The 27,265-nt window shown below is 36.7% G+C and overlaps 2 protein-coding genes across 5 annotated transcripts in view; one reads left to right on the top strand and one right to left on the bottom strand.

Annotated features, from left to right (window-relative positions):
• Window positions 1-10,266, bottom strand: part of eIF4G1 (eukaryotic translation initiation factor 4G1) — a 45,375-nt gene extending 35,109 nt beyond the window's left edge. Inside the window, exons 1-3 of one of the 2 annotated variants that reach the window (XM_017088610.4) lie at window positions 10,087-10,266; window positions 9,595-9,631; window positions 9,327-9,533 (exon numbers count right to left, since the gene is read on the bottom strand). In XM_017088610.4, the coding sequence (XP_016944099.2) occupies window positions 9,327-9,404 (78 nt within the window). In that variant the 5' untranslated portion in view covers window positions 9,405-9,533; window positions 9,595-9,631; window positions 10,087-10,266. The remainder of the gene's footprint in view (window positions 1-9,326; window positions 9,534-9,594; window positions 9,632-10,086) is intronic. The other variant, XM_017088611.4, reaches the window with a different exon arrangement.
• A 6,032-nt stretch (window positions 10,267-16,298) lies between these two features.
• The window catches only part of mGluR (metabotropic Glutamate Receptor), a 34,554-nt gene continuing 23,587 nt past the window's right edge, over window positions 16,299-27,265 (top strand). The window contains exons 1-3 of one of the 3 annotated variants that reach the window (XM_070997193.1): window positions 16,299-16,824; window positions 16,891-16,990; window positions 24,433-25,230. In XM_070997193.1, coding sequence (XP_070853294.1) covers window positions 24,543-25,230 — 688 coding nt within the window. In that variant the 5' untranslated portion in view covers window positions 16,299-16,824; window positions 16,891-16,990; window positions 24,433-24,542. Of the gene's footprint in view, window positions 16,825-16,890; window positions 16,991-21,465; window positions 21,673-24,432; window positions 25,231-27,265 lie in introns of those variants that run through there. The other 2 variants (XM_036822741.3, XM_017088725.4) reach the window with 2 other exon arrangements.

The raw sequence follows: 27,265 nt of genomic DNA, 5'->3' as shown, positions 1-27,265 counted from the left end.
GTCCGTCTGTCTGTCCGTCCGTACGTATTTTTTTATATTTTTATAAACGTTTTTAACAATCTTTATATTTTGAACATTTTGGCTGTGACTTTTTGCCATTTCGCTAAAATGAAGATATGTATTATTATTTTATTGTTGTTTAAGAATTACGGTTTCTACCTTTTATAGATATATATGTACAGGTCTTCTGATTTAATAAGTGCACACAGGAATACGTTTAGTATCAGAAAACGAACACTTGGAAGAAAACATATAAAATAAGGATAAGGAAAGCATCAGAGCAAATACATATGCTTTTTTAAAAGTGAATTTTTCCGAGTACGGATAAAAAACTCAAATATTTTGAGATTTTTTGAAAATCATAAAACAGTAACTCGAATCATTGGAATTAACAATGAGATCAATGAAAGATTGGGAACCATCTGAACGTTTTACACTGCAAGGAAAAGGTTAAATCTACAAAATATGAAAATTTTGCTTCGAAAACTGAATCACTTAATAGGAATTGTATCCACTAAAGAAACTGACACCGATAATCCATAAGACATTGCTTAGAATAGATATAACCGAAACCAGTTTTTGTCAACCAGATTTTATACAATATCCACTTGTTTCAAACAAAAAAAATTGATTTGATGTTGTGCTTTTGTTTCTAAGACTTATTTTAAAGGCTGAACAATTTTTTTTAAATGCCGTTCAAAAGATATGATTTATTACAAAAAAAAATGTAATGGCGTCACTATGCGCCGTTTCAGTTAAATCATATATTCTTGTAAGCTGATTAAGTAGATAAATATTATGATAAAACCAAATTACTTTCGTAAGAAAAATTTCGAGGTGAGAATCGAACACAGTACCAGTCGGATTGCAGTTAAGATCCCGCAGCGACGTAGTTAGCGACAAATTGCAAACACTGCTAGTATTACAAAAAGATGAAGCTTATACAGACACTAAAATGTGGTTAAATCCTTTAATACCCATTGTTGTTCAATCCAATTTACAGAAATTTTTGTATAATATGACTTCACACGCAAATAACTGGCTTAGTTGCTTTTCAGTTTCCTTTTACGTGTGTATTGGATTCGAATGTATTGCAGCTTCGTAAATCGTTTGTGTATTTTTTCAGGACTGCTAAAGAAAAAATAAAAAAGCAAGAGAGTTCGCTATTGTCGATGCCATCGATTATGCCCGCTACTTAGCTAATAGTTCTGGGAGCACTCAGGGAGTGCGAGGAGATAGAGATATACAAATATTTGCTTATAAGTTTTAAATGTGTGGCCTGAATTGAACAATTTTCAGCATGTAGTTGGACATTAATAATCAAAAGAAAATCTTGTTTAAATTTTACAAATATGTGGGTTCTAGACGGTTTTAGCGTTGTGGGCGTTCGAGTGGGCGTGGCACGTGGAAAGTTTATAAGTTTGGGGTCGTAATCTACAGGTATAATTAAAGAAAAAGTCTGAACTTGGTTGACCTTAGTAATAAAGCTTTAGCTCGCATAATTTGTTTAGCCCTCGTGAAATTTCACTTTACCCAAACCTGGTCTCGAAGTAAACGAAAGCTAATCTAAATTAAATTTAATTGATGAATGCAACACAATTAAAACCAACTTCCGAAAGAATAATGTACACTAGGCTGAACCAGAAAATATTTTTACTTTAATTTAAACCTGACACCTTTTTATTTTAATGTCCTCTGTTAGTTAATACAAATTATATATATTTTTTAAATTTAAACTATTTTTAGAGGTTGCCACCAAATTTGAATGTTTTTGTATGATATACTTTTTTTTTTAAATGGTAAGCTCGCACCAAAAAATAAGTAGTTATACCCGTTACTCGTAGAGTAAAAGGGTATACTAGATTCGTCGGAAAGTATGTAACAGGCAGAAGGAAGCGTTTCCGACCCCACAAAGTATATATATTCTTGATCAGGATCACTAGCCGAGTCGATCTAGCCATGTCCGTCTGTCCGGATGAACGCTGAGATCTCGGAAACTATGGGAGCTAGGCTATTGAGATTTGGCTTGCAGATTCCTGAGCTTCCTACGCAGCGCAAGTTTGTTTCAGTAGACTGCCACGCCCACTCTAACGCCCACAAACCGCCCAAAACTGTGGCTCCTACAGTTTTGATGCTAGATAGAAAATTTTAACTGAAATGTAATGTTCTCATCAATACCTATCGATTGACCCAAAAAAAAAGTTTGCCACGCCCACTTTAACGCCCACAAACCGCAAAACCCTGTGACGCCCACAATTTTCATGCTAGATAAAAAATTTTAACTGAAATGTATTGGTCTCGTCGATACCTATCGATTGATCCAAAAAAAATTTGCCACGCCCACTCTAACGCCCATAACGCTTAAATCTGTATACCGCCGGTAGGTGGCGCATTTTAATCTCGCTTTGCTGCTTGCATATCTCCATATAGCTGAGTAACGGGTATCTGATAGTCGAGGTACTCGACTATAGCGTTCTTCCTTGTTTTCAAATAAACCGATTGCAATAAATTTGACTGCATAAAAGAGATACTTTAATAATTACTTAAAAAAAAAAAAAGAAAATATATCCAAGAACTAAAAGACTTAAGAAAAAAGAATCGTCTTCCAAATAAAAGCTTGAAGATCTTTTTGATGCAGCCCAAGCGAGTACTTAAAAAATGCAAAACGAACGAAGAGGATACAACTTTTTATTTTGTAACGGAAAAATCGATGTACTAATCGATCGACTAAGTACTCTGGATACAGAATATATATACACACAAAACTAGAAACAAGAAAGAGTAAGAGAGGATGCGTCTTGAAAATGAAGCAGATATTCCTACATCCTATCTTGATTTTTTTATCCGTATATGATCTTTTTAAAACTGTATCAAGTTTTATTAGTTTTAATTTGTTTTTTAAGTGAACAACTATTGTTATGCCAACCAAGGAATTACTACAAAGAGTTACTTCATCTAAATATTTTATTTTTTTGGAGGTAGTCCGGATAACCAAGTTTCAATTAAAGCTCGTGTGGCCGCTAGATGACGACCAACAAAATTAGGTATGTTTTATAAGGATCGGCCAACAGTTTACCAAGACACGCATAGCGAAATTTTAATATTTATATACAATCACAAACTCACTCTCATAGAGAACAGTCGTGCCTTTCTATCATCGTTACAAATGCAAAGCTTATCTTACAAACCAACATACAAAAAAAACAACAATAAAAAACCAAACGGTACGCTCCATAAACGTAGCAACGGCAAGGTGGGGGACCCACCCGACCGGGGTCCACCACCTACCCATAGCAATAACATGGAACTCCTAGAAACACCTGGCCCTAAATACATTACCATATCTAGATCAGATCCAAATCTCGATCTAAACAATATGTCACCGTTCTTCATCAAGAAGCAAATTGACGTTGCCTGCAGCGGTGAAGTAGAGGAATGTAAAAAACTCCGAAACGGAACTATACTAATTAAAACAAAAACCAACCTTCAAGCAAAGAGATTATTCCAACTGAAAGCCTTCGCCGAGATAGCCGTCAACGTCCAACTTCACAACTCTCTTAGTTTTACCAAGGGAGTCATATACTCTAACGACATTAGAGGAATCGACGAAAGCATAATAAAAAGAGAACTAGCTAATCAGCTAGTCTGCGACGTGAAGAAATTACTGAAGAGACAAAACGGTACTCTTAATGAGACCGGCCTTGTAATTCTCACCTTCAACACTCTTACTCTCCCGGAATATATTATGATTGGTTACCAAAAAACTAATGTTAGGGCATACATTCCCTTTCCCCTTAAATGCAATAAATGCTTTACGTTTAACCACATCAGTAATGCATGCAGAAACAACAAACTGTGCTACAACTGCGGACAAGAATACCACTTAGACCCAAACATTAACGACAAATGCACAAGACCCGCACATTGCGTAAACTACAATGAAAACCAAACCCCCGATCCTCACAACTCTGTAAACAGAAGTTGCCCCATACTTAAAACCCGACAGGAACTTACGATCTAGTTACTCAGTGACCACCCCATACTCATACGCATCAATAACTAAAACTACCCAGCATACACATACAAACCCTACACCACAACAAAACACAGGACCTCAACATCTCAAAGGACCCAACCATACCCAACAAGAACCAACTTCCTCAAGGACTACCCTAACATCATACGCAGACCTCACAAACTAAACTAATACTAACCAAACCCACCAAACCAACCACCAACACTGTCCAAATCCTACCGCTTACCACGTCCAAACGCATGATCGCAAACCTCAAGGCTGCAGCCAAAACCACCACTAAGAAAACCAAAAAAAACTCAACTACGCCTGAGAATGCTTCTAGCGACTTATGCGATATGGAAATTAACTGAAATACCAATCACCCTTACTAACCTAGATTAATGCTTAAAATAATTCAATGGAACATAAAAGGCTACAAGAATAATTACCAAGAACTCCAAATACTCCTCAATCAATATAACCCACATATAATTGCCCTACAAGAAACCCATATATCTCACACAGAATCTCTATCTACCCCTGTTAACTTTACACTTTTCTGCAGCCACTATACTAATGCATTCGGAGGCAGAGCGATTCTGGTGCACAATTCTATCTTCCACACGCAACATCAACTTATACCAGAGTATCCAAAACAAAACTTGCACTAATATCCACATACATCTCTCCCAACAAACAATTTCGCACAAGCAACCTCCAAACCGTATTTTCCCCAACAAACCTACCCACTATAGTCCTATTTCAACAGCTGGCACCCATATTGGGGTTCCCCCAGAGCCAACTTTAGGGGCAACATTGTTGCCAAATTCATAGACTGATCAGACTATATACCTTTAAACGACAAGTCTCCAACACACTATTCCCTCACAACATATTTACACACATAGACCACTCTCTTGCCACTGCAGACATAGCACCTGAAATTGGAGAGTGATTGATGACCTTCACGGAAGCGATCATTTTCCTATCCTTATTTCTATGTTCCCAAACATTTCCTCTCCATCCCTTCTCGCCAAACCATCCTTTAACCTGGACAAAGCAGACTGGACACTATTTTCCATCATCATTACGCAACTCAGCTCCTCTACACAACCTTGTAACAGCAACGTTAAGAAATTAAAAAGACACTTATACGGTCTGCCCATTTAGCTATTCCATAAAATACAACCTTTTCCCTTAAACACACAGTCCTCTGGTGGAATCACAACAAAAAACAATCAATTTAATCTTCTAAAACGAAACATAAGCAAAAGAAACATTTTAGAATTTAAAAAAGCAAACGCTACATTTAGAAGAGCTATTAAATAGGCAAAAAAAGCATTATACAATTTAACTTCCGATATCAACCCTAACTCCGACCCATCGAGAATGTGGGCCAACATAAAACGATTATGCGGCCTTCACCCGACAATACATATACATGCTATATACAACCCCCTTACACAAGACACCTACACTTGCCCCTCAGAAATAGCCAACATCTTCGGGGAACTCTGGTCGCAAGAAGCCAAGGACACAAACTTCTCTAATTCCTTTAGAACTAACAAACTCCTTTTAAATACTTTAATCAATTTCATTTCGAGTCAAGCAGCCAACCAAATTGAAAACGACATATCCTATATAGAAATGTTATCTGCCCTTAACTCCCTCAAAGGCTCCACCCCTGGTATGGACCGCATCTCCTATTCCATGATCAAAAATTCTCCACCCTCCTTCAAAATCAGAATCCTCAATCACTTTAATAATATTCTGAGTTCACATGTTCCGCAAGCCTACATAGTTAGTCTCGTCCTTCCTACAATTAAACCCGAAAAACCTCAAATTGAACCTGAATCTTACCTAGACAAGACCTATATCCTTAAACCCATGCATAGCCAAAATATTAGACAAAATTATTGCGAAAAGGTTGTGGTGGTTTGTTCTAACGAACTAACTTATTCACAACAACGAGTTCGGATTCAAAAAAGGTAAATCAGTTCTAGACAGTCTACTATATGTAGACCACCTAGCAACTAGATCCCTATCTTTAAAGCGCCACCTCTCAATCATCTCCTTGGATTGTTCCAAGGCTTTCGACAAAATAGGTATCCACTCATTAATACAACAACTCCAAGAATGGCAGCTAGGACCCCGAATCATAAACTATGTCTCCAACTTCATGAAAAATAGGAAAGTAATTATTAAAAACGGCCGAAATCTGTCCAACAGCAACAATAACATCCCACAAGGTTCACCCATTTCAGTCATTCTTTTCCTAATTTCCTACAATTCCCTAACAAAAATAATAGCCCTACCAAGGCAAGTCAAATTCACTGCTTACGCCGACGACTTCCACCTAATTATCGAACACAACAGAAGAAAAAACGCCATTGTAGACCTCTTTTCCCTCTTCCAGGAAATAGGACATTGGTGTTCCCACTCTGGAGCCTCCCTATCAATTGAAAAATGCCAAAGCCTACACATATGCCGTACATATAACTGTAAATCTGAAATCCGTACCAGCTTTGTAAATATCCCAGAAACTAACAACACAACAATCCTAGGTCTCACGCTAAACAATAGATATAACTGGTCGGCCCACCCACATAAACAAATTAAAAACCAAACTATGTAAGCCCCTCAACATTATTAAACACATTTCCTCTCTAAAATACAACACCAACACTTCCTCGCTAATTCATATTGTAAAATCCATCCTCATCTCAAAAATTGATTACTGTCTGCCCATCTACGGAAACGCCCCTAAACACCTAGTTAACCGTATAAAAACTTTCATACACTCAGCAATCAGATCAGAGCTAGGTGCATTTAGGACAACACCAACTAACAACTTACTTATAGAATCCAATATAAGCACACTTGAACACAGAACAAAACTCTTAACAGGCAAACTTAAAAAAAAAACTTTTCCACTCATTTGACACCCCCTTAAAAAACTTACTAAAACGTTTAAAAAGAAATTCAAATATCCCAGTACAATAGACAGAACAATTAACATTTGTAAGGAACTTCACCTTCCCTTTGCACCAATCAAAAACTACAATAAAAAATACGACATGGAAATTATTAACAAAGCTACCAACACAACCCTATCCAACTATAACAAAACCAGCACATCTCCCACAATATATAAACAACTCTTTCAATCTCTAAAGAACACTCAGCCCAACCACTAATTTCTTTACACCGACGGCTCTATGGCCAACGGTATAATTAGCTATAGTGTAACCAGCGAAAATAATACAATCAAAACAGAACTCCTTCCCCACTACTCATCCGTTCTCTCTAGCGAGCTAATAGCCATCCATGAAGCTGTCAAAATTGAGATAAAAATACCAGGCAAACATGATATCTGCTCAGACTCTCTCTCTGCACTAAAGTCCCTCACCAACTCCAATAACCATTCCTACTATCCCTGAACCATTAGAAACCTCGTTTCCAACCATTTCCAAAAAATTATATTAATTTGGATCCGCAGCCACATCGGTATAACCATAACCATAAGTACCCCCTTACCTACTCCACAAACAACAACTCTAACGACATATCACACTTTTTGAAAAAACACAAGCAATCAAAACAAGCTGAAATGTACAACAATGTATCTTCTTGGTACAAACAAATCCTACAGACCTCACCGCAATCCATCTGTCAGATACCCCCAAACACCAATAGGAAAACGCAAATACTCTTACACCGACTACGACTAGGTCATACCAAACTGACTAATGCCCATTACATGGATAGAACACTTCCCAACTTATACCCATTTTGCCACCACTCCCCAATAGACATCCAACATATCATTATACACTGCCCTTCCTTATCCCAACCCAGATCAGAATCCTTAAATTCACTTAACCCCATCAACACCATCTCAAACCCAACCCCCGACAACGTCATGAAAATCATCACATTCCTTGAAAAAGCCCAAACTAAGTTTAAAATTTAAAAGTAAATAATAATGTTGTTAATTCCACACCTCAGACGAGCTGAAGGCCTTATCTGCTAGAGCTCTTAATTTAGTTAGCCTATAGTTTTTAACTTTAAGCTAGCTTTATATAAATAAATAAATATTTATATACAAGTAGTCTTTTAATATAAATTTGAGTGCAATTTTGATTCTTATTATATATAAAAAACATTAAATAATTTTGTTTTGTTTTATATATTTACCCTTAAAGATCAGGTAACCTAAATTTGGTTCTGCACATTTACCGTCTTTTATTCATTTATTTACGGCGGTAACGATTTCTCCTAAAAAGACTATACTATTAAAAGCAGTATTATCAAAAAAATTTTGAAGGATTGTAAGACCAAAATAAATGTTTCTATACCTTTAAGTCTGTAAATCTGATTTCAGCTTTAATGGTGACTTTGAACTACCCAAAGACTTGGTTGGTAACTTTGTGGCAAGTCGCATTTGCCCAGACTTAACAAAAATTAAATTCACTTTAAGAATCTAAATTCTTTTTTTTGCAATTTATATGCACAGATGTGCCTAAACATTTTTTTCTTTAGCACCAACTGCTACAAAATTCTATTTTTATTAAGAAAAAATGTTAACCGAACACAATTAAAAACAAATTTGTCAATTAAACAATATGGTGCCTTTACAATGCCTACAAACAAAGAACGCTTACTTTTTGTGATACTTATAAGTGGCGAAGCGAGAAATTAATAATCTTAATAAGTTTATAGCTTCCAGAATGAGAGTAGTTAACGACATTACAGAACGAGGTCTAGTTTCACTAGATAAATACAAAAAATTACCTTATTGTAAGTTATTTTCTCAATTTAAAAACAAGTTTTTAAAATAATTAAAACATTTTTGAAAAAAAAGTATAATGAATGTAATCAAATTTTTATGTGGTAGCAACCCCAATGCCGACCACTAAAAGTCCTAAAAATTTGTGTACTTTCACTTACTAATAGAGAAAAAAAGAGGCTGTCCGCATTGGAGATAAAAAAAAAATTTCATTTAAATTGTGGTTCAGCCTAACATGAAACCCTTTTTCTCTTTTACTTTAACCTTTGTCTCACTGTACCAGAAGTGTGATACCATCTTTACCAATATTTTTAAAAAAGGCGTCTTCCAGTGCATTTGATTTAACAAATTGCCACCTGATAAAAATGTTCGGCTATTTGAGCTATATTCGGACATTGAAATAAAAATAATTACATATATGGAGGAACCAAAACAAAAATATTCTATGAACACACGTTTTAACAGCAAATGATGTGTGGAAAGGGATATAATTTGACAGATTACATTGTCAGCTAGACTTACCATGTTTTGTGCTGAATGGGGCTGCATGACTTTAGCTATGTCTGATTGTGTTGATATAGTTGGTATAGCTTGTTGCATTACGTATATATAATCCTAGTGAGTTAGTTGTATAGGAAATCGCCAAAACGGTCAACCGAGCCGTTTCATTGACGATTTCTGGGGCGATTTTGGACCCACTAAAATAGGTCGTCACACAACCATTTGATTCTGAAACAGATATTATTAATAAAATTAATTAACTGTTAAGTTGCCACTTTGAATCTTTTACCTGAAAATAAAGTGGTGTATCACTTCCAGAAACGTATCTGAAATGAACAGAATTGACACGTATAAAAAATCAGTAGATGTCTAAAAACACAAAGTATCCTTTTATCAATGTAACCGGGCCGTTAAAAATGACAATACCTAATACAAGCTTAATTTTAAACTGAATAGTTTTGTTGAGTTTCAAGTCTTGAAATTATATCCATTTTTTATCTGTCAGTCAATCAAGCCCGTTAACTTTACATATTTGCCGACGTTGCTGTTGTGGAGATGGACGTAAAATGTGCAAGACCACTACATTCTACTACATTCACAAACTTATAGACGGTGAAAACGTGCAACTGAGTTCGTCGTCTGCGTAATTTCTAAGTTTCTTAGAATAATAACAACGTGCCAGTGCTGAAGTATTTTTCTCTTAACTCGGCGAAGTCAACTTGCACCAAAAGTCATCATGTAATATTTGTTGCCCAGTCCTCATTAATACTCTCCAAATTACCTGAGCATATGTGCCTTAACGATGCGATTATGTACAAAAAATACGACTGTTATTGATTTCACTTTAAGTGTGTTTTAAACAGCAATAAATCAAGCCGTAAATCTAGCTTTATATCATTACAATCAAAAAACTATTTTTTGTTAATTTCCACATGCAATGTGTTCTGTTCATAGGCACAGAGTTGCATTTGTTATTCGATATATCGAATGGTCACTGATTAGTCAATTGAACGTTATTATAAATAGTTTAATGCTTGATATCCACTCTTTGCTATTTTTGTATTTATCAATAGTATCGCGAAAAATTCCATTATGGCATCTATACACAGCCGCTTATAATTGCTGTTGTAATTTAATCGGACTTTTGATCACCTGATCATCTTCCACAAACAGTATCCGAAGGGAGAAGTCGTGCTAAATTACTTCTTTTGAAAAAATTGAAATCAACGCAAAACCAAATACAATCTGATCGCTAGCGTGTGGAATGTTTTCAGCGGCATATGATTTCTACATTACTTTTAGCAAATTAATCTATTCAGGCAAGCGTAGTGAAAATGAAATAGGGACTATTGTGGGTCAAGCGTAACGTCACGAGAACTTGCACAACCTAGAATCGTTTGAATCCTTTCAACTGTTTACTACACCTTCTTTGCATACGATTTTTCTGACTATATATTTTAAGTAAGCAACAGTTGTGGAAAATTTTTGGAGAGGTATGGGTTTTAAATTGCATCTTCTTTAGATAAAGAAATGTTTTATGTTTTGAGGCAACAGATTCCAATATTGCCAAGAAGGACGCTGGAGATTGGTCATTTTCATAATTAAAGCATTAAAGATCTCTTTTCACGATGTGATTACTTGCTGAGTTCCGTGCCGTTTAAAAGAACCTTGGTCCTGCACCACAAACAATTTCCCTATAATAGCTGACTTGGACCCCTGCAGTAAACATGCATTTCCTTCTTAAAATAAAATACCGAAACACCAAGTACAGAACAAAAATAATAAGAATACGGAAATACTGCAAGGGAGAATGAAAAGACTTTCCCTTGTCTTTCCAGTACGGGTATTTCTTATGGAAGGATAAGCGGAATTCGGTCGCTGAAGCAGAAACCTACTCCGTCTAAGTATGGTATTCGGCGTTTGTTGGATGCATTCGTCTTAAGCCTAGTAGTTAGATCGGCTAAGAGTTTCATTAGTCGAAAAATCGTATTCGTTGTAGTGCGACCGACTTTTTCAAAGTAAAGTCAAGCAGCTGGGTTTCTTTGTGGGAGCCGGATTGGATTAGAATCAAACGCTTCCTACAGCTCCATTTTAGCCGCCAATGGAGAGCTTGTCGAAGATCGTAATACTGGTGGTTCTGCTAAAAACATAAATGTATCAATGCAACATAACCAAATTGTTTAGGCCAGAACCAACTTCCTATGCGTGCACACGTTTTTCAGCATGTCCATATAGGGAGCTTGTCCCCCTCGTCGTTCAGCACTTCCACTAATCTTCGGATGTGCCCTATTGGTTTAGGTTTTGCCTTCCATTTTTAATTTATCGTTTCAACACCGCTTCTGCACAATCACACCGAAAGTTAAAATTTTTTTGTTCTTTTGCGCGGCGGCTAACAGCGTTAATCGAACTTCACTTGCTAAAACAGGTATTTTTTCTGGTATTTCTTTAGCTTATCTGAGTAAATCTGAAAAACAGACTTGACGAAAAGCGTTAGATGCCTATTCGCCTCTCGCTCACTCCTATGGATAGCTCTCGGTTTTCGTCGATGTGGATACTGGGCCTTAGGACGATTTCGTGAGTCCGAACTAACATTTTTCTCCCAGCTCAGAAAATTGGGGCTTCTGAGCCAATTACCTCTGCACACAGCCGCTTAAAATCACTGTTGCAATTTAAGCGGATTCTTGTTCACATAGAAAATCGCTGAAACGAACAGCTGATCGACACAAGCAAACCGTACCCGAAGGGAGAGAACGTGTAAATTCAGTTGCTCCAAAAAAAAAAAACCGAAACTAAATGCAATATAATATTTAGAATGTAGATTTTTCTAGGCCAAATCACTAATTCATCGCTATTATCAAATTGATTAAGGATAAGATATCCATTCAGGCTAGCGTGAAAATTGATTACGGACTATTTCCATTTAAAAAATAAACAATTTTGGGAGGTGAATGCTGCTTTAAATGTTTTTTAAGATAATTACTGTACGTTTTGGTGAAACAGTCACCCCAGGAAGGACATAAGCTTGAGGTTGGCAATTTCCTTAAAAAATTGCGGTGCAACACTTATTTTCAAGATGAGAATAATTTCTGGGTTCCGATCCGTTGAAAGGCTACTTGGACCTGCACCAACAGCAATTTCCTTATAACGGCGCCATTTAAATGCATTTCCTTCTCATAAAAATAAACTTGTTAAAAAATACTGAATAAAAACACTGGAATACTGAATCGTTTCGAGTGTGCGGTCCCATTCTCAGGTGAAGCGAGTTGTAACGACTTTTAGCTCTTTTAGCTTAATATTGTGATTAACTGCACTCTGCCTTTGTTTCTCGTTCAGATAAATTTAAGGAGACAAGAAACCCGGGAAAAAAGCTCATAAGCCTTCTTGATTCACTTACGCGTTAAGCCCAGTTTTACTAGTCGAATCGTATTCTTTGTAGTGTTACCGAAAATGTTTAGAGTTTATCCGTAATGCCTGTGCCATTGTCTTACTGCCAATCAGTTAAGTTTGTTGACAAACAGCAAAGAAATCAATTGCACTTTAAAAAGACGAGTCTGCTGGTGTTAACAACAATCAAAATAAAATTAATTCGAATGTTTAACGGATGTATTTATGTATATTAATATTTAATATATGTATTTTTGTCCCACAGAAGCGCCGTCATCTTCTTTTCCACTTTAACAGCATTTTCCTGATCCAAATGCTGATGGTAGTAGAGACCAGCGACCTATCAGAGGAGAATACGTACTAGACCAAATGGATTTGGCCAAAACCTCAGCTTTTACGAGGATACGTCCGGCAAAAAGTCCATATAGGAAGCAAAGTCCCACTCGGCAGGCTTCTTTCCAATACGTTGTCCAGTGGATCTACTCCAGCACTTCTAATCTCCTTCTTCTTTGTACTTTGGTACTTGTAGCTGTCTTGAAGGGACTTGGAAGCCAGCTTTCAACTATTACATTGTGTTACAGCCGAATATTTCATCGGTGAATGCTTACAGATTATATTGATTCTTAAATGTATTCGCTTTAAAATTCCCCTAATCTCGGATTCTAAACAAAAGGTCAAAGATCGAAAACTTTTGTTTTTTACTATACAGGCGAATGTTTTTTTTTAGTTTTTTAAACACTTTAAAAGTCCAATGCTTTATCTTTCGAACACCTAAGTCAAAATAACTTTCCTGGTTCCACCGGCCTTTATCTTATAAGATTGGCGAAAAGCGCTATACCCCTATTTACTTATCGGGCTCTCCAACAGCTGGCGAAAGAATTTCGTCGGTATGGTTACAGGGCTGTAAGAAAATCAGTTTGATGCTCGATTTTCACACTTCCTTTTTTGTTATTTGGCCATAGTGACGCGTAAAATGTTGTTGTTTTTGTGTTATACCCTTTTCCTACAGAGACCCATCCACCATCTACCATCAGTTCAACGATGGTCCATAAGAATATTCCATCCAAATTTGAAAGACTGTAACGGACACATTTATGGGATACTTAGGCGATGATTTTTCGGGGAATTCGGGTCTGAATTCGTCTTCTTGACAGTGAAAATTAACCATCCACAATGATGACAGGGAACATTTAAAAACGGAAGGCGCCGAAACAACAGCTGTTTTGATAAGTCAAAACTGTTCACATCAGTTGTTACTGTGGGAATCGGAGTTTCCCATTTGTCAAAAGTACCAACCGCCTCTATGGAAAGAGCGTACTAAATCAGCGTCCGGCTCGGAATACGACGACATTTTATCTTTACTTTTTGTGAGTAATTTGCACAAGGCAGCTTAACAATGTGTGTGTGAGACGTCTGCTGTCTTAACCCTAGTACTCAGATCGACGAAAACCGCAAGCTAACCATAGGAGTGAGCGAGAGTCAAATACGGGGCTAACGCTTTTCGTCGGGTCTGTTTTTCAGCACGGTACTCAGATGAGCTAACGAAATATCAGAAAAAATACCAGATTTAACGAGTGAATTTCGATGAACGCCATAAGCCGCAGCCCAAAGAATAAGAAATTCAATCTTTGGCGGTGTGGATGAAAAGGCGATGTGGAAACTAAAAATTAAAAATGGAAGGAAACCCTCAAAGTCGGATGCAGATGCAGTGCAGATGAAATAGGACGCCAAATCCAAGCTTATGCCCTTTATTGTAAGATTTCACCGACAGGAAGCAATTCCACAAAAGGGTCAAATTCGCAGAATAGTTGAAGTGCTGTTGGAGATCCACTAGAGAATCCCAGTGGGAAGGAATATGCCGAGTGGGACTCAAATCTCTACATGGACAACCTGCCGGGCGCGTCCTCGCAAAGAAAGCAAGATCTGGCCAAAAGAATTTGGTTGCGTTGTACTAATAGAAGTATCTTTTTAGCAGAACCACCAGTAATACGATCTCCGACGACCTCTCCATTAGGACTCCGGACACCACCACCACCAGCTACTTGGCAGCTTAGGCGGAGCTGGAGGACCCTCTGGCTTCTATAGGAAGCAGACTCCTCCTTTTTAAATTTCTGCAATTGATTTGTTTTCCGTTTGGCAACAAACCCAGCTGCTTGACAGTAAGACCATGCTAAGAGTTTAACTAGTCGAAAAATCGTATTCTTTGTAAGGTGACCGATGTTTTCAAAGTTCACCCCCAATGCATGTGGCATGGTCTTACTGTCAAGCAGATGGGGGTGTTGCCAAACGGAAAAGAAATCAATTGGAGCATTTTAAAAAAGAAGAGCCTGCTGGTGCACAAAGAAATTAAAATAAAAATAAAAAAAATGTTCAACGAATGTTTTTATTTATGTAAATTAGAAGTGTAAGGCTTCCTTCTCGTCCCACGGATGCTTCGCGATCTTTCCCGCGCCATCTGTAGTTCAGCTTCAAGTCCCAATAGGCTGGCCAATAATGACTGGTGATGGCTCCTCCAGCTGTCCCTTCGCGGGCGACCTTATTTTCTGCTTCCTATAGAAGCCATCTCCGCTTTAGCTGTCAAGTAGCTGGTGTGGAGGTAGAGTCCTCAATGGAGAGCTCGTCGGAGATCGAGCAATGTCCCATGTTCCTTCCCACTGGGATTCTCTAGTGGATCCTCTCCAGCGCTTCAACTATTCTGCGGATTCGCCCCGTTGTGGTATTGCTTCCTGTCGGTCAAGTCCCACAATAATGGGCATCAGCTTGGATTAGGTGTCCTTGTTCATCTGCACTGACCTACCTTACCCGTTTTTGGTGTTTTTCTTCCATTTCTAATTTTTAAATTCCCCTCCGCTTCTGCACGAACACCGCCAAAGATTAAATTTCTTATTCTTTGGGCCGTGGCTAACGGCGTTCATCGAAAATTCACCCGCGAAAACTGGTATTTTTTCTGGTATTTCCTTAGCTCATCTGAGTACCGCGCTAAAAAACAGACCCGACGAAAAGCTTTAGTCGCCTGTTTGCCTCTCGCTCACTCCTATGGTTAGCTCGAAGTTTTCGTCGATGTGAATACTAGGCTTTAGAAGTATAAAGGTATTTACATAGGTATTCAAGAAAAATTTGTTTCATTTTTTATTTCATTTAATTTCTTACACATCTCAATGCGCTGATAAGAAATAGCCAAATCCGACAGCGAAGCTGAAAAAAGCTAAATCCATCCTTTCCTTTCGTTTCAAAATAGCAATAGTCGGAACGCAGAATCAAGAGTGGATCTCGACCATACACCATTTTATGGTTTCTTTGTGATATAACCTTAACATTAAAACAGAGTTACAAAATCGAGATGCAAAAACATCGATAGTGCGTATGATTTTTAACATCGATGTACCGCCAAACGCATCGAAGACTTATTTTTTTTAAATATCCTACAAATTGCTTTAAACGATTATTAAATTATTGCTTAATATAAACATTTATTTATTTAACTAAAAAACGAGATATTCATAAAAAAAAATTTAAAAAAGGATTAACGCTATAGCCGAGTGCCTCGACATCAGATACCCGTTACTCGGCTAAAGGAAGCAACAGGGAGATGGAGATATACAAGCAGCAAAGTGAGATCGTAAGGCGCCACCTTCTCGCGATTTAAATGTGGTTATGTGTGCGGCAGACAGATTTAAGATTTATGGGCGTTTATATGCGTAGGAGTGGAAGTGGCAAACTTGTTTTTAGATCAATCATAGATATTGACGAGACCAATTCCATACAACTAACATTTCTTCTAGCTTGAAAACGGCGTGCGCCACAGTTTGCTTAACAAACTTGCGCTGCGTACGAAGATCAGGAATCTAAACCTGAAATATGAATTCTCTGGCTCTAATGGTTTCCGAGTTCACAGCGTTCACACGGACAGACGGACATGGCTAAATCGACTCAACTAGTGCTGCTGATCAAAAATATATATATTTTATGGGAGACGGTTTCTTCTACCTGTTACATACAGTTCACCGAATACAATATACCATTTCAATCGGGTATAAATAAAAAACACAGTGCATTTCTAAAATTTCTATTTTAATAGTCTTGCTTTAATCTATAAGCCCTTATACGCCAGGAATCACCCTAAGCGGATTTAACTGTAAGTATGTATATATATCATCGAAATTCACTAGCTAAATCTGGTATTTTTCTGGTATTTCCTTAGCTCAACTGAGTACCGCGCTGAAAAACAGACCCGACGAAAAGCTTTAGCCGCCTGTTTGCCTCTCGCTCACTTCTTTGGTTAGCTCGCGGTTTTCGTCGATGTGAGTACTAGGCTTAACCAGTGATATTAAATGGAAGATTCTTGTAGTTGATCGGCATGTGTGTGAATAAGAAATTTACACGAACACCTAAAGTTCAGTTAATGTGCTTTATTATTTATTCATGTGTATATATGTAAATATGAGGTTGCAAGGAGTTTTATTGAGAAGCAAAGAGCCGAATTTAAAAAATTAAGAAATTGTATTTTTCTAGTAAATTGTATAATACATTTTTATCTCCAAAGTTGATATCAGAACTTTTGTTTGCTGAAGTTGCGATCGTCACTAGATTTTTACCTCTTTATGAGGTGTTTTTCTTTGATATCAGAAGTTTTTGTTTTAGACATAAATCACATAATTCATCTTCATACAGCTTAAATTTTCTTAATTTTTACCTTTACACTTTCATCGATCTTTTTCCCAAACGAATTACAATTGTTACAGTCCTTGTATGCAATCCTTTTAGGTTTGGCAATATCTTTTGATTGTTGTACCACTAGTTATGTATCACTCGAAACAATCGGACGATTACAGTAGATTTTCATTTCTTCGTGTATATATAGTAGTCGTCTTCGCACACCCTCCTGGTGCGCTTCGTCACTACGTGGACTGCTGTCCACAGTGATAGTAGTCGCCTTCGCTCACTCTCCTGCGCTTCGTCACTACATGGACTGCCATTTATAGTGATGTATGTAAGTATGTGCATAAATATTTAGTCAAATGTTTGTAAATACACATTTTTGACCGCCACACACAGCATACATATGTAACATACAATAAATCAAGTCTAAGTGTCACAAAAAATGTTATATTTCTCGGTATATTTCTAAATAATTTGATATAATATTAAAAAAAAATTGTTATAAATTTTATAGGGTTCTTTCGACCATCTACTCAGAGTATGAAATCAAAAAAAAGTTCATTCAAAGGAACGAAAAGAAACAAGATCGTACTTTAGCTTCGTGAGTTCAACACAGGTAATTTAATAAATAACAAAATGTAGTAACTTAATATATATTAATATGTTCACGGTTTGTGTACAGTTTTTCTCATACACGTGATTTAAAAAAAAAGATTGTCAGATATACATTCTTAATATGCGGCACTGTTACCGACAACGCTTCAAATTTCAGCAAAGCATTTCAGATATACAGCTTGGAAACATTCGCAGGATCGAATTCCGTCCATCCTGAATTGTCAGAGTGATCGATGTATGTGAGACAAGTGAAATAGTTCTCCCAAATAATTTTAGATGCGCTTCCCGCACTTTATGAGGTGTTTTTCTTTGATATCAGAAGTTTTTGTTTTAGACATAAATCACATAATTCATCTTCATACAGCTTAAATTTTCTTAATTTTTACCTTTACACTTTCATCGATCTTTTTCCCAAACGAATTACAATTGTTACAGTCCTTGTATGCAATCCTTTTAGGTTTGGCAATATCTTTTGATTGTTGTACCACTAGTTATGTATCACTCGAAACAATCGGACGATTACAGTAGATTTTCATTTCTTCGTGTATATATAGTAGTCGTCTTCGCACACCCTCCTGGTGCGCTTCGTCACTACGTGGACTGCTGTCCACAGTGATAGTAGTCGCCTTCGCTCACTCTCCTGCGCTTCGTCACTACATGGACTGCCATTTATAGTGATGTATGTAAGTATGTGCATAAATATTTAGTCAAATGTTTGTAAATACACATTTTTGACCGCCACACACAGCATACATATGTAACATACAATAAATCAAGTCTAAGTGTCACAAAAAATTTTATATTTCTCGGTATATTTCTAAATAATTTGATATAATATTAAAAAAAAATTGTTATAAATTTTATAGGGTTCTTTCGACCATCTACTCAGAGTATGAAATCAAAAAAAAGTTCATTCAAAGGAACGAAAAGAAACAAGATCGTACTTTAGCTTCGTGAGTTCAACACAGGTAATTTAATAAATAACAAAATGTAGTAACTTAATATATATTAATATGTTCACGGTTTGTGTACAGTTTTTCTCATACACGTGATTTAAAAAAAAAGATTGTCAGATATACATTCTTAATATGCGGCACTGTTACCGACAACGCTTCAAATTTCAGCAAAGCATTTCAGATATACAGCTTGGAAACATTCGCAGGATCGAATTCCGTCCATCCTGAATTGTCAGAGTGATCGATGTATGTGAGACAAGTGAAATAGTTCTCCCAAATAATTTTAGATGCGCTTCCCGCACTTTAAACTCAGTAGTCACAAAAGATGCACATAAGGCACTTTAGAATATTTCATTTACACGATTGTAAAGCTATATCTTTGCGGAACTATGTAAGCAGGTCAACGTTTGGTGCAGATGAAGTAGAAGCAATTTGTCATCTCTAGCTTGCAGCTTCGTGTGCTACTAGATGGAATTCGTTCCACGATAGTGAAAAACGAGGTTTTGAATTGAAACCTTTTGTGCCCGTGTGTGACTGTTCCAAAGTTCAAACTTAAGTTGGTCCCATTGCAGGATAAAACAAGAAAGGAAGTTAGCTTCGGCAAGCCAAAGATTGTATACCCTTGCAGTTATAATTATTAAAGTTTATTAAAATTCTTAAAAATACAAAAAATCATATTCCGAATAATATGTCAAAAAATACCAAAGCTATAATTTTATTCAGCTATGTGGCAGCTATGTGATATAGTCGTCCAGTTGCCCTGCGTAGAAGGCTACGGATACTAAATCTGAAACCCCCATTCTCTATCTTTGATAGTTTCCGGGATATCCGCGATTATTTTTACGATTTTTTGAAGTTTGTGGGCGTCTTGTGAGCCTTAAAGTGGGCGTGGCAAACTTTTTTTTGGTGAATCGATAGGTACTGTTGAGAAAAATACATTGCAGCTAAAATTTTTATTCTAACATTAACACTTTAGGAGCACCCGTTTTGGGCGTTAGAGTGGGCGTGGCAGCTTGCTGAAACAAACTTGCGCTGCGCAAGAAGCTCAGGAATCTGCGTGCCAAATCCCAATAGCCTAGCTCTTATAGTTTCCGAGATCTCAGCGTTCGTACGGACAGACAGACAGACGGGCAAACGGGCATGGCTAGATCGACTCGACTAGTGATGCTGATCAAGAATATATATACTTTATAGAGTCGGAAACGTCCCCTCCACTGCGTTGCAAACTTCTGACTGAAATCATAAGACCCTCTGCAAGGGTATAAAAAGTGGATTATAAATACAATTTTGTTAGTGACAGTGTTGTCACAAACGTTCGGAAGTTTTAAAATTCTAGCTTGCAAATAAAATCAAAAGTCGAAAAAGATTTCAAGAATTGTAAATTTCAATTAGAGGTTTTGGCCTATTTCACTGATTATGATACAAATTTCCCAGCTTTACATAAATATAAACGTGTATTAGATATATTTTTAATCCCGTAAAAAATTTTTAAACCTTTGTTATGTTAAAGAAAAAGGCTCTACTTAAATTACTTAATTTTGTGCATTATAAGAAATATGATAGATTGATTGATAAAGGAATTGATTACTAAATTATAAGAAATATGATTCATTGATTAAAAATGAAAATAAAATGTTAATTTAAAAAAGGCCTGAAATCTGAAACCTATTCTCAAGTTAAGTTGAAATGTTTTCCCAATTTAATAAAAAAAAATTTTTTAAATCATAAAAACAAAAATATATATATATATATTATTTTGACCTTTTACTTTACCTACGTGCTGTGAAAATGAAGTACCTTTATTTTACCTAAGTATTTGTTTTTGCCAAATACCTTTTTCTTACCTGGGTACATAAATGAGAACAATACACTTCACTTAAAATTTTTATTCTAGCATCAAAACTGTAGGAGCCACCGTTTTTGGCGGTTTGTGGGCGTTAGAGTGGGCGTGGCACTCTGCTGAAACAAACTTTCGCTGCGCAGGAATCTCAGGAATCTGCATGCCTAATCCCAGTATTGTAGATTGTATAGTTTCCGAGATCTCAGCGTTCATACGGACAGGCGGACATGGCTAGATCGACTCGGCTAGTGATCCTGATCAAGAATTTATATCCTTTATGGGGTCGGAAACGCTTCCTTCTGCCTATTACATACTTTCCGACGAATCTAGTATACCCTTTTACTCTACGAGTAAGCCAGCCCTCTTTTGGGCTAATGGAAAAACTCATTTATTTCAAAATCGATAGGGAACGCACATTAGTGTGCCTGCGCTGCAAATCGAAGACAGCCTGAGTGTGGTGAAAAATCGTAACGTGACTGTGAGTGAGCGAAAGAGAAACCATATGAGCTAACCGCTCTCTTCAGAAAAACCCGGCCACCGTTATTGAAATTAGTTGAAGAGACCCAAATTGGTGTTTGGTCGGTTCTCTTTGGTATGCTGGCCTTGTGGTGCTTTTTCTCTCGAGTTTCGTGAGAGATGGACAGTTAGAAGGACTGTTGTAGATGGCTGCTGCCTTTGTTGTTCTTTTCCTTGGCCACCGCTGCTGGGGCTGATTTTTTGGTTGTTGTTGTGCTGCTGCTGCCCCTACAAGAACTGATTTCGTGTTGGCTTATCATGGATAAATCAGTCAACCTACTGGTAATGCTAGGACAAGACGTACGCGTGTTACAAAATATATAATCAAAACATATACAAAGTTTGCGGTTAAAGTTGTATAAGTACTTTTTAGTTGCTATCGAAAGCAGAGGCAAAGGTAATTTAACAATGTCTGAAAATATAGTTTGTCTACGGGAACAATTTAACTACTATATAGGAGTGATACATTACGACAATACATTTAACTGCAAGTTTAGTAGTGATTGGGTTGTTTAATTTTCACTATAGGTATCGTAATTTCCTTATAATTGTCAATAGCACAATTATAAACAAATTATTTAGCTTACTTGTACTAAAGTACATATGTACATATAGAATGCCTATATATAAAATTGAATCAAAGAGGATACAACAGTTTACAATAATTTCGAGCACACAGAATTTATCTGCAGATGTGTATGAATGTATTTTTTCTTTCGGGCTTTCGCTAACACACATTGCTTTCACAGCTTCGAAGTAACGCCATCATCAGTACCATTCTTGTTGGTACTTCTTGGCTTAGTCCTTACAAGGGAAGCTTTTTCTGATTCGTTTCTTCTGGTGCACACAAGCTTCGATTAGTAAGTACGACTTTTAACGCAGACACGAACCAAAGATACGACAAAGCTTAAAAATACTACCAGTGTATAATTTACAGAAAGCAAAATGAAGACAATGTATAGCTAACTTCGGCAAGCCGAAGATTATATACCCTTGCAGATCAAATCAAATCATGCAATTAAAATCGTACGTATATCACCGGACGGCAGTACACATAGTGACGATGGCGTACACTTTTGTACAGGCATACACTTTTGTCATATAAGTTGATATCAGAACTTTTTTAAGTTGAAGGTGCGATCGTCATTAGTTCACTACCTCGTTTAATGGTGTTTTTGTTTGATTACACAAATATATCGATATACCCAAAATCTTAATATAATGGCTAAGCCCCAGAGTATTACTTTCACCCGGACATCCTGTTAATAATATTATTTGAGCGTTATGCGTCGTTTGCGTGGAACAATTCGTCTAAAAAGCACAGAACTATGGGAAACAACAACTCTTGGTTATTGCATCACATTAAGGCACCGGCTCACATTACACTCACATATCGTTCCGCAACCGCAGTATTTGCCTGATTCGGCGTGTGACTTCTGGCTATTACCAAAACTCAAGAGACCACTCCGGGGAACGCGATTCGAGTCGATTGGTATTTTTAATTTTTGTTCATTTCTTCGATTAAAAAACTACATTAATCGATATTATAAAATCATAAAAAATATCTGTGCTCCAGAATAATACATACAATTTAAAAAAACAACAACGACATAGTAGCCCAATCCGGCTTGATTTAACTTCAAAACTACTTGGAAGAAAAGCAAATGAAACACCAATAAATTTTGATATCAAGACTTTTCACAAGTTGGTTAAATAAAAAAACAAATTGAGTTGAAAGTAAAAAAAAAATTTGAAAAATTGGAGTTAGGGAGTAAGCTAATGTAGTCTAAAGTAATTTAAAGCTATCGGGATGAAACCTTCCCAAAAGTATTAATTCTGGTGCAGGTAGTATATGAGTCGGAACAAGCCGTATCGGACAACAATATCCTATAGCTCCCATAGGAATGATCAAAAAATAATTTAAAAAAATCAGAGAAAAAATTACAGTTTTGGTGTTTTTGACACATTAACTTCTACTCTTGAGAATAAAAATAGGACGACTTAATCATATAGACGCCATAAAAAATCTAATAATTATTGCCAAAATAATACATAGACCGTTATATTTCGTTTTCGGAACAACTTACAATTTCTGTATTCCTAAAAATCGAAAGACTCTGTACATACAATACTCCCACAGGGTACAGAAACTACGGCTTGCCGAAGTTAGCTTCCTTTCTTGTTTTAAATATGGTTATATTACGTCACAACTCCTCTAACGCTTCAGAAGGGATTTTTGTTTGATTTAAAGTCTTTCCCGATTATTCCTGTAGGCTATAAAGATCTGTTTTCAAAATCGATCTGCGTGGACATATTTTACGACGATGGTAAAAGCTTTAATTCGCTATATATTGAACAGAGCTCGCAAATGGTATTAAAAGAGACGGACATGATTTTATGTGCAGGGATGTAAACATAACAAGAAAGGAAGTTAACTTCGGCAAGCCGAAATTTTGTATACCCTTGCAGTTAGAATTATGAAATTCAAAAATACAAAAAATGATATTCCCAATATTATAAGATAAGAAGCTATAATTTGTTTCATATGTAAATTGTGTTAAAAAACACCAAAGCTATAATTTGTTTCATATTATTTTCCCACCAATTTTCCGATCGTTCCTATGGCAGCTATATGATATAGTCTTCCGATTTTAATAAAATTTAATTCGAAATTCAAAACTAATTAAAAAATGTTATTTCCAAGCTTAGAAGGTTATGTCTTAAAAAACACCAAAGATATCATTTTTTAATTTTTTCCGATTATTCCTATGGGAGCTATAAGATATAGTAGTCCGATCCGGCCGGTTCCGACTTATATATTACCTGCAAAGGAAATAAGACTTTTGGGAAAGTTTCAGCCCGATAGCTTTAAAAATGAGAGACTAGTTTGCGTAGAAACGGACGGACATGGCTACATCGACTCGTCTGGTAATGCTGATCAAGTACATATACTTTATGGGGTCGGAAAGGTCTCCTTCACTGCTTTGCAAACTTCTGACTGAAATCAATATACCCTCTGCAAGGGTATAAAAATAAATTGTATATTGGATGTTGAAGTTTTAATGTTGAAAGTTAGGGTTCTAGGTTTAGTGTAATAATAATTTTAAATTTTGCTATACAAATTTTAAATTGATTTTATTATTTATTCTACTTTCAGAATTTAGTTGCATAACTTTCTTATATTACCAGCAAGTATAAGCAATGCAATGCTAATAACTTTGTGGTTTTAAAAATTTAAAATCAAAAAATTTACGTGTCTGTGTGAAGATGAAACAGAAAAGAGATACAACAATAATTCTGGCCGTCATGATGGTGCTGATCCGGAGTCCAGTAGCCAACTTAAAAAGTCCCAATAACGCACATACTCAGGATACTGTGTCCGTGTCCTTGCCTGGCGACATAATACTTGGTGGGTTATTCCCCGTCCACGAAAAAGGTGATGGTGCTCCATGTGGACCAAAAGTATATAACAGAGGAGTACAACGCCTGGAGGCAATGCTCTATGCTGTAGATCGCGTAAATAACGACTCTACTATTCTTCCTGGAATAACGATAGGGGTCCATATACTTGACACCTGTTCAAGAGACACATATGCCCTTAACCAGTCTCTTCAGTTTGTAAGAGCATCCCTCAACAACTTGGACACTTCTGTGTTCGAGTGTTCAGATGCGTCAAGCCCACAAATAAGAAAAAACGCTTCGTCGGGACCCGTTTTCGGAGTTATTGGTGGATCCTACAGTTCAGTGTCTCTGCAAGTAGCCAATTTGCTGCGCCTGTTTCATATTCCACAAATATCACCGGCGTCAACTGCTAAAACCCTATCGGACAAATCACGCTTTGATCTGTTTGCTAGAACAGTACCGCCAGACACTTTTCAATCCGTAGCTCTTGTAGATATACTGAAAAATTTTAACTGGTCATATGTATCGACGATACATTCGGAGGGATCTTATGGTAAGTCTTAAAGGGTATAGATAAGAATTTCTTAATAAAGTTAAAAAACTTATAAACATTAAAGAAAAATCGGGTTCTTTATTTGATTTAAAATTAACTATTTACACCTGTATACAGGGCATTCTCTGGAAAACAGGCCACTTACTGTACAGTTGTTTGCACGTCATAGTGAACGTCAAAACAAATACAAAAAGTGTAATGCGTTGTTTAAGTTTTTCGGTCGAAAATCTTAAAGAAACTAATACTTTTATTATATTTTATGTTCTAAGAAGAAAGAAAAATATTTATATTTCATTAAGAATAATTCAGATTTTACATTTTACGAAAATTTTAGCCTCTTCGATTTTTTTTCGAAAAAACTAAAGATATAATTGTATCCTTTATTTAGTAAAGACTCTGTCCAGGAAACTTTGGGAGCGACATGTTTGTAAGAGTTGTGTCTTAAGAAAAAAGTCAAGAAAACGCTTATTACTAAGGATGTTATATACATTTAAGCCACGAGAAATGTATGCTTACATAGCATATAGTATATGAACGCTTGGGATTAGGCATGAAGATTCTAGATTTTCTTGCGCAGTGCAATTTTATTTCAGTGGGGTGCCTTGACCACTCTAACACTCTAAATTGGGCTTTATTTTCATTATACATATACATTTAAAAGTTATAAGTGAAAAAGGAATATACGCCAGGTGGCGCAGTGGCGTGTTCTACAATCTTGGAAACCGTCGCTTTTCTACACTCTCGATCAGGATCACTAGCCGAGTCGATCCAGCCATATCCGTCTGTCCGTATAAACGCTGTGATCTCGGAAACTATGAAAGCTAGAAAGTTGGGTATAGTCAAGTTGATTGTAGAGATTCTTGCGCAGCGCAAGAGGATTTCATCAGGGTGCTACTGTGTCCACTCTAACGCCCAACTGTGGGATCAACAGTTTTAATGCTAAAATCAAAATTTTAACTGTAATTTCTCGGTTTCCCACGCCCACTCTAACGCCCATAAGTTGGAGAAAACTGTGGCGATGCTAGATTGAAAGTTTTTACAGAAATGTATTTTATCGTACCTAAATCGACCTATTTAACGCCATTTAAATATTTTCAGGACCCATTCATTATAATTCTCACAAAATACCCAAAATGGTTCAAAAATGTCATAATTGAACCTGTACATTGGCAGGGATAACGTGACGAATTACCTCGCAAGGTACATTCCAGTTGAGAAGAACTGAGAAGCAAAAGGGAGTTGACATCACCTTGAATAAATTTAAGCAAAAACCTTAATCTTTGACACGTTCTGCGATGGTTCAGGGTGGGGACAATTCTCGCAAATTAAAGAAAATGTTTTGCTAATACAGTGTAACAATTAATTTGATGTGACCAAGCTATATTCCATAGATGATCGAACAAGAGAAACTTACTTAATAGATCACGCTAAGTGGGATGTAAGGCCGATTTTAACTGGATGTGTAATAATGCGATTACTTCAGATTAGATTTTACTTTATTCGAGTCAAACGATTTGCTTACACAACGACCAACAAAATTAGCTATGTTTCATAAAGATCGGCCAACAACTTACCAAGATAGTGATAAAAATAAAATTAAAAAAACAAAAGGAAGAACGCTATAGTCGAGTACCTCGGCTATCAGATACCCGTTACTCAGCTAAAGGGCCCAAAGGGAAATGGAGATATGCAAGCAGCAACGCGAGATTAAAATGCGCCACCTACCGGCGGTAGACAGATTAAAGCGTTATGGGAATTAGAGTGGGCGTGGCCAACTTTTTTTTTGATTAATCGATAGGTGTTGACGAGACCAATACATTTCAGTTAAAGTTTTTTATCTAGCATGAAAATTGTGGGCGTCACAGGTTTGGGCGGTTTGTGGGCGTTAAAGTGGGCGTGGCAAACTTTTTTTTGGGTCAATCGATAGGTATTGATGAGAACAAAACATTTCAGTTAAAATTTTTATTCTAGCATCAAAACTTTAGGAGCCACAGTCTTGGGCGGTTTGTGGACGTTAGAGTGGGCGTGGCACTCT

The sequence above is a fragment of the Drosophila suzukii genome, chromosome 4, assembly GCF_043229965.1.
Source record: "Drosophila suzukii chromosome 4, CBGP_Dsuzu_IsoJpt1.0, whole genome shotgun sequence".
Lineage (NCBI taxonomy): Eukaryota > Metazoa > Arthropoda > Insecta > Diptera > Drosophilidae > Drosophila > Drosophila suzukii.
Note: the sequence above shows the minus strand (reverse complement) of the source record. Positions and strands in the feature narration are given on the sequence as shown.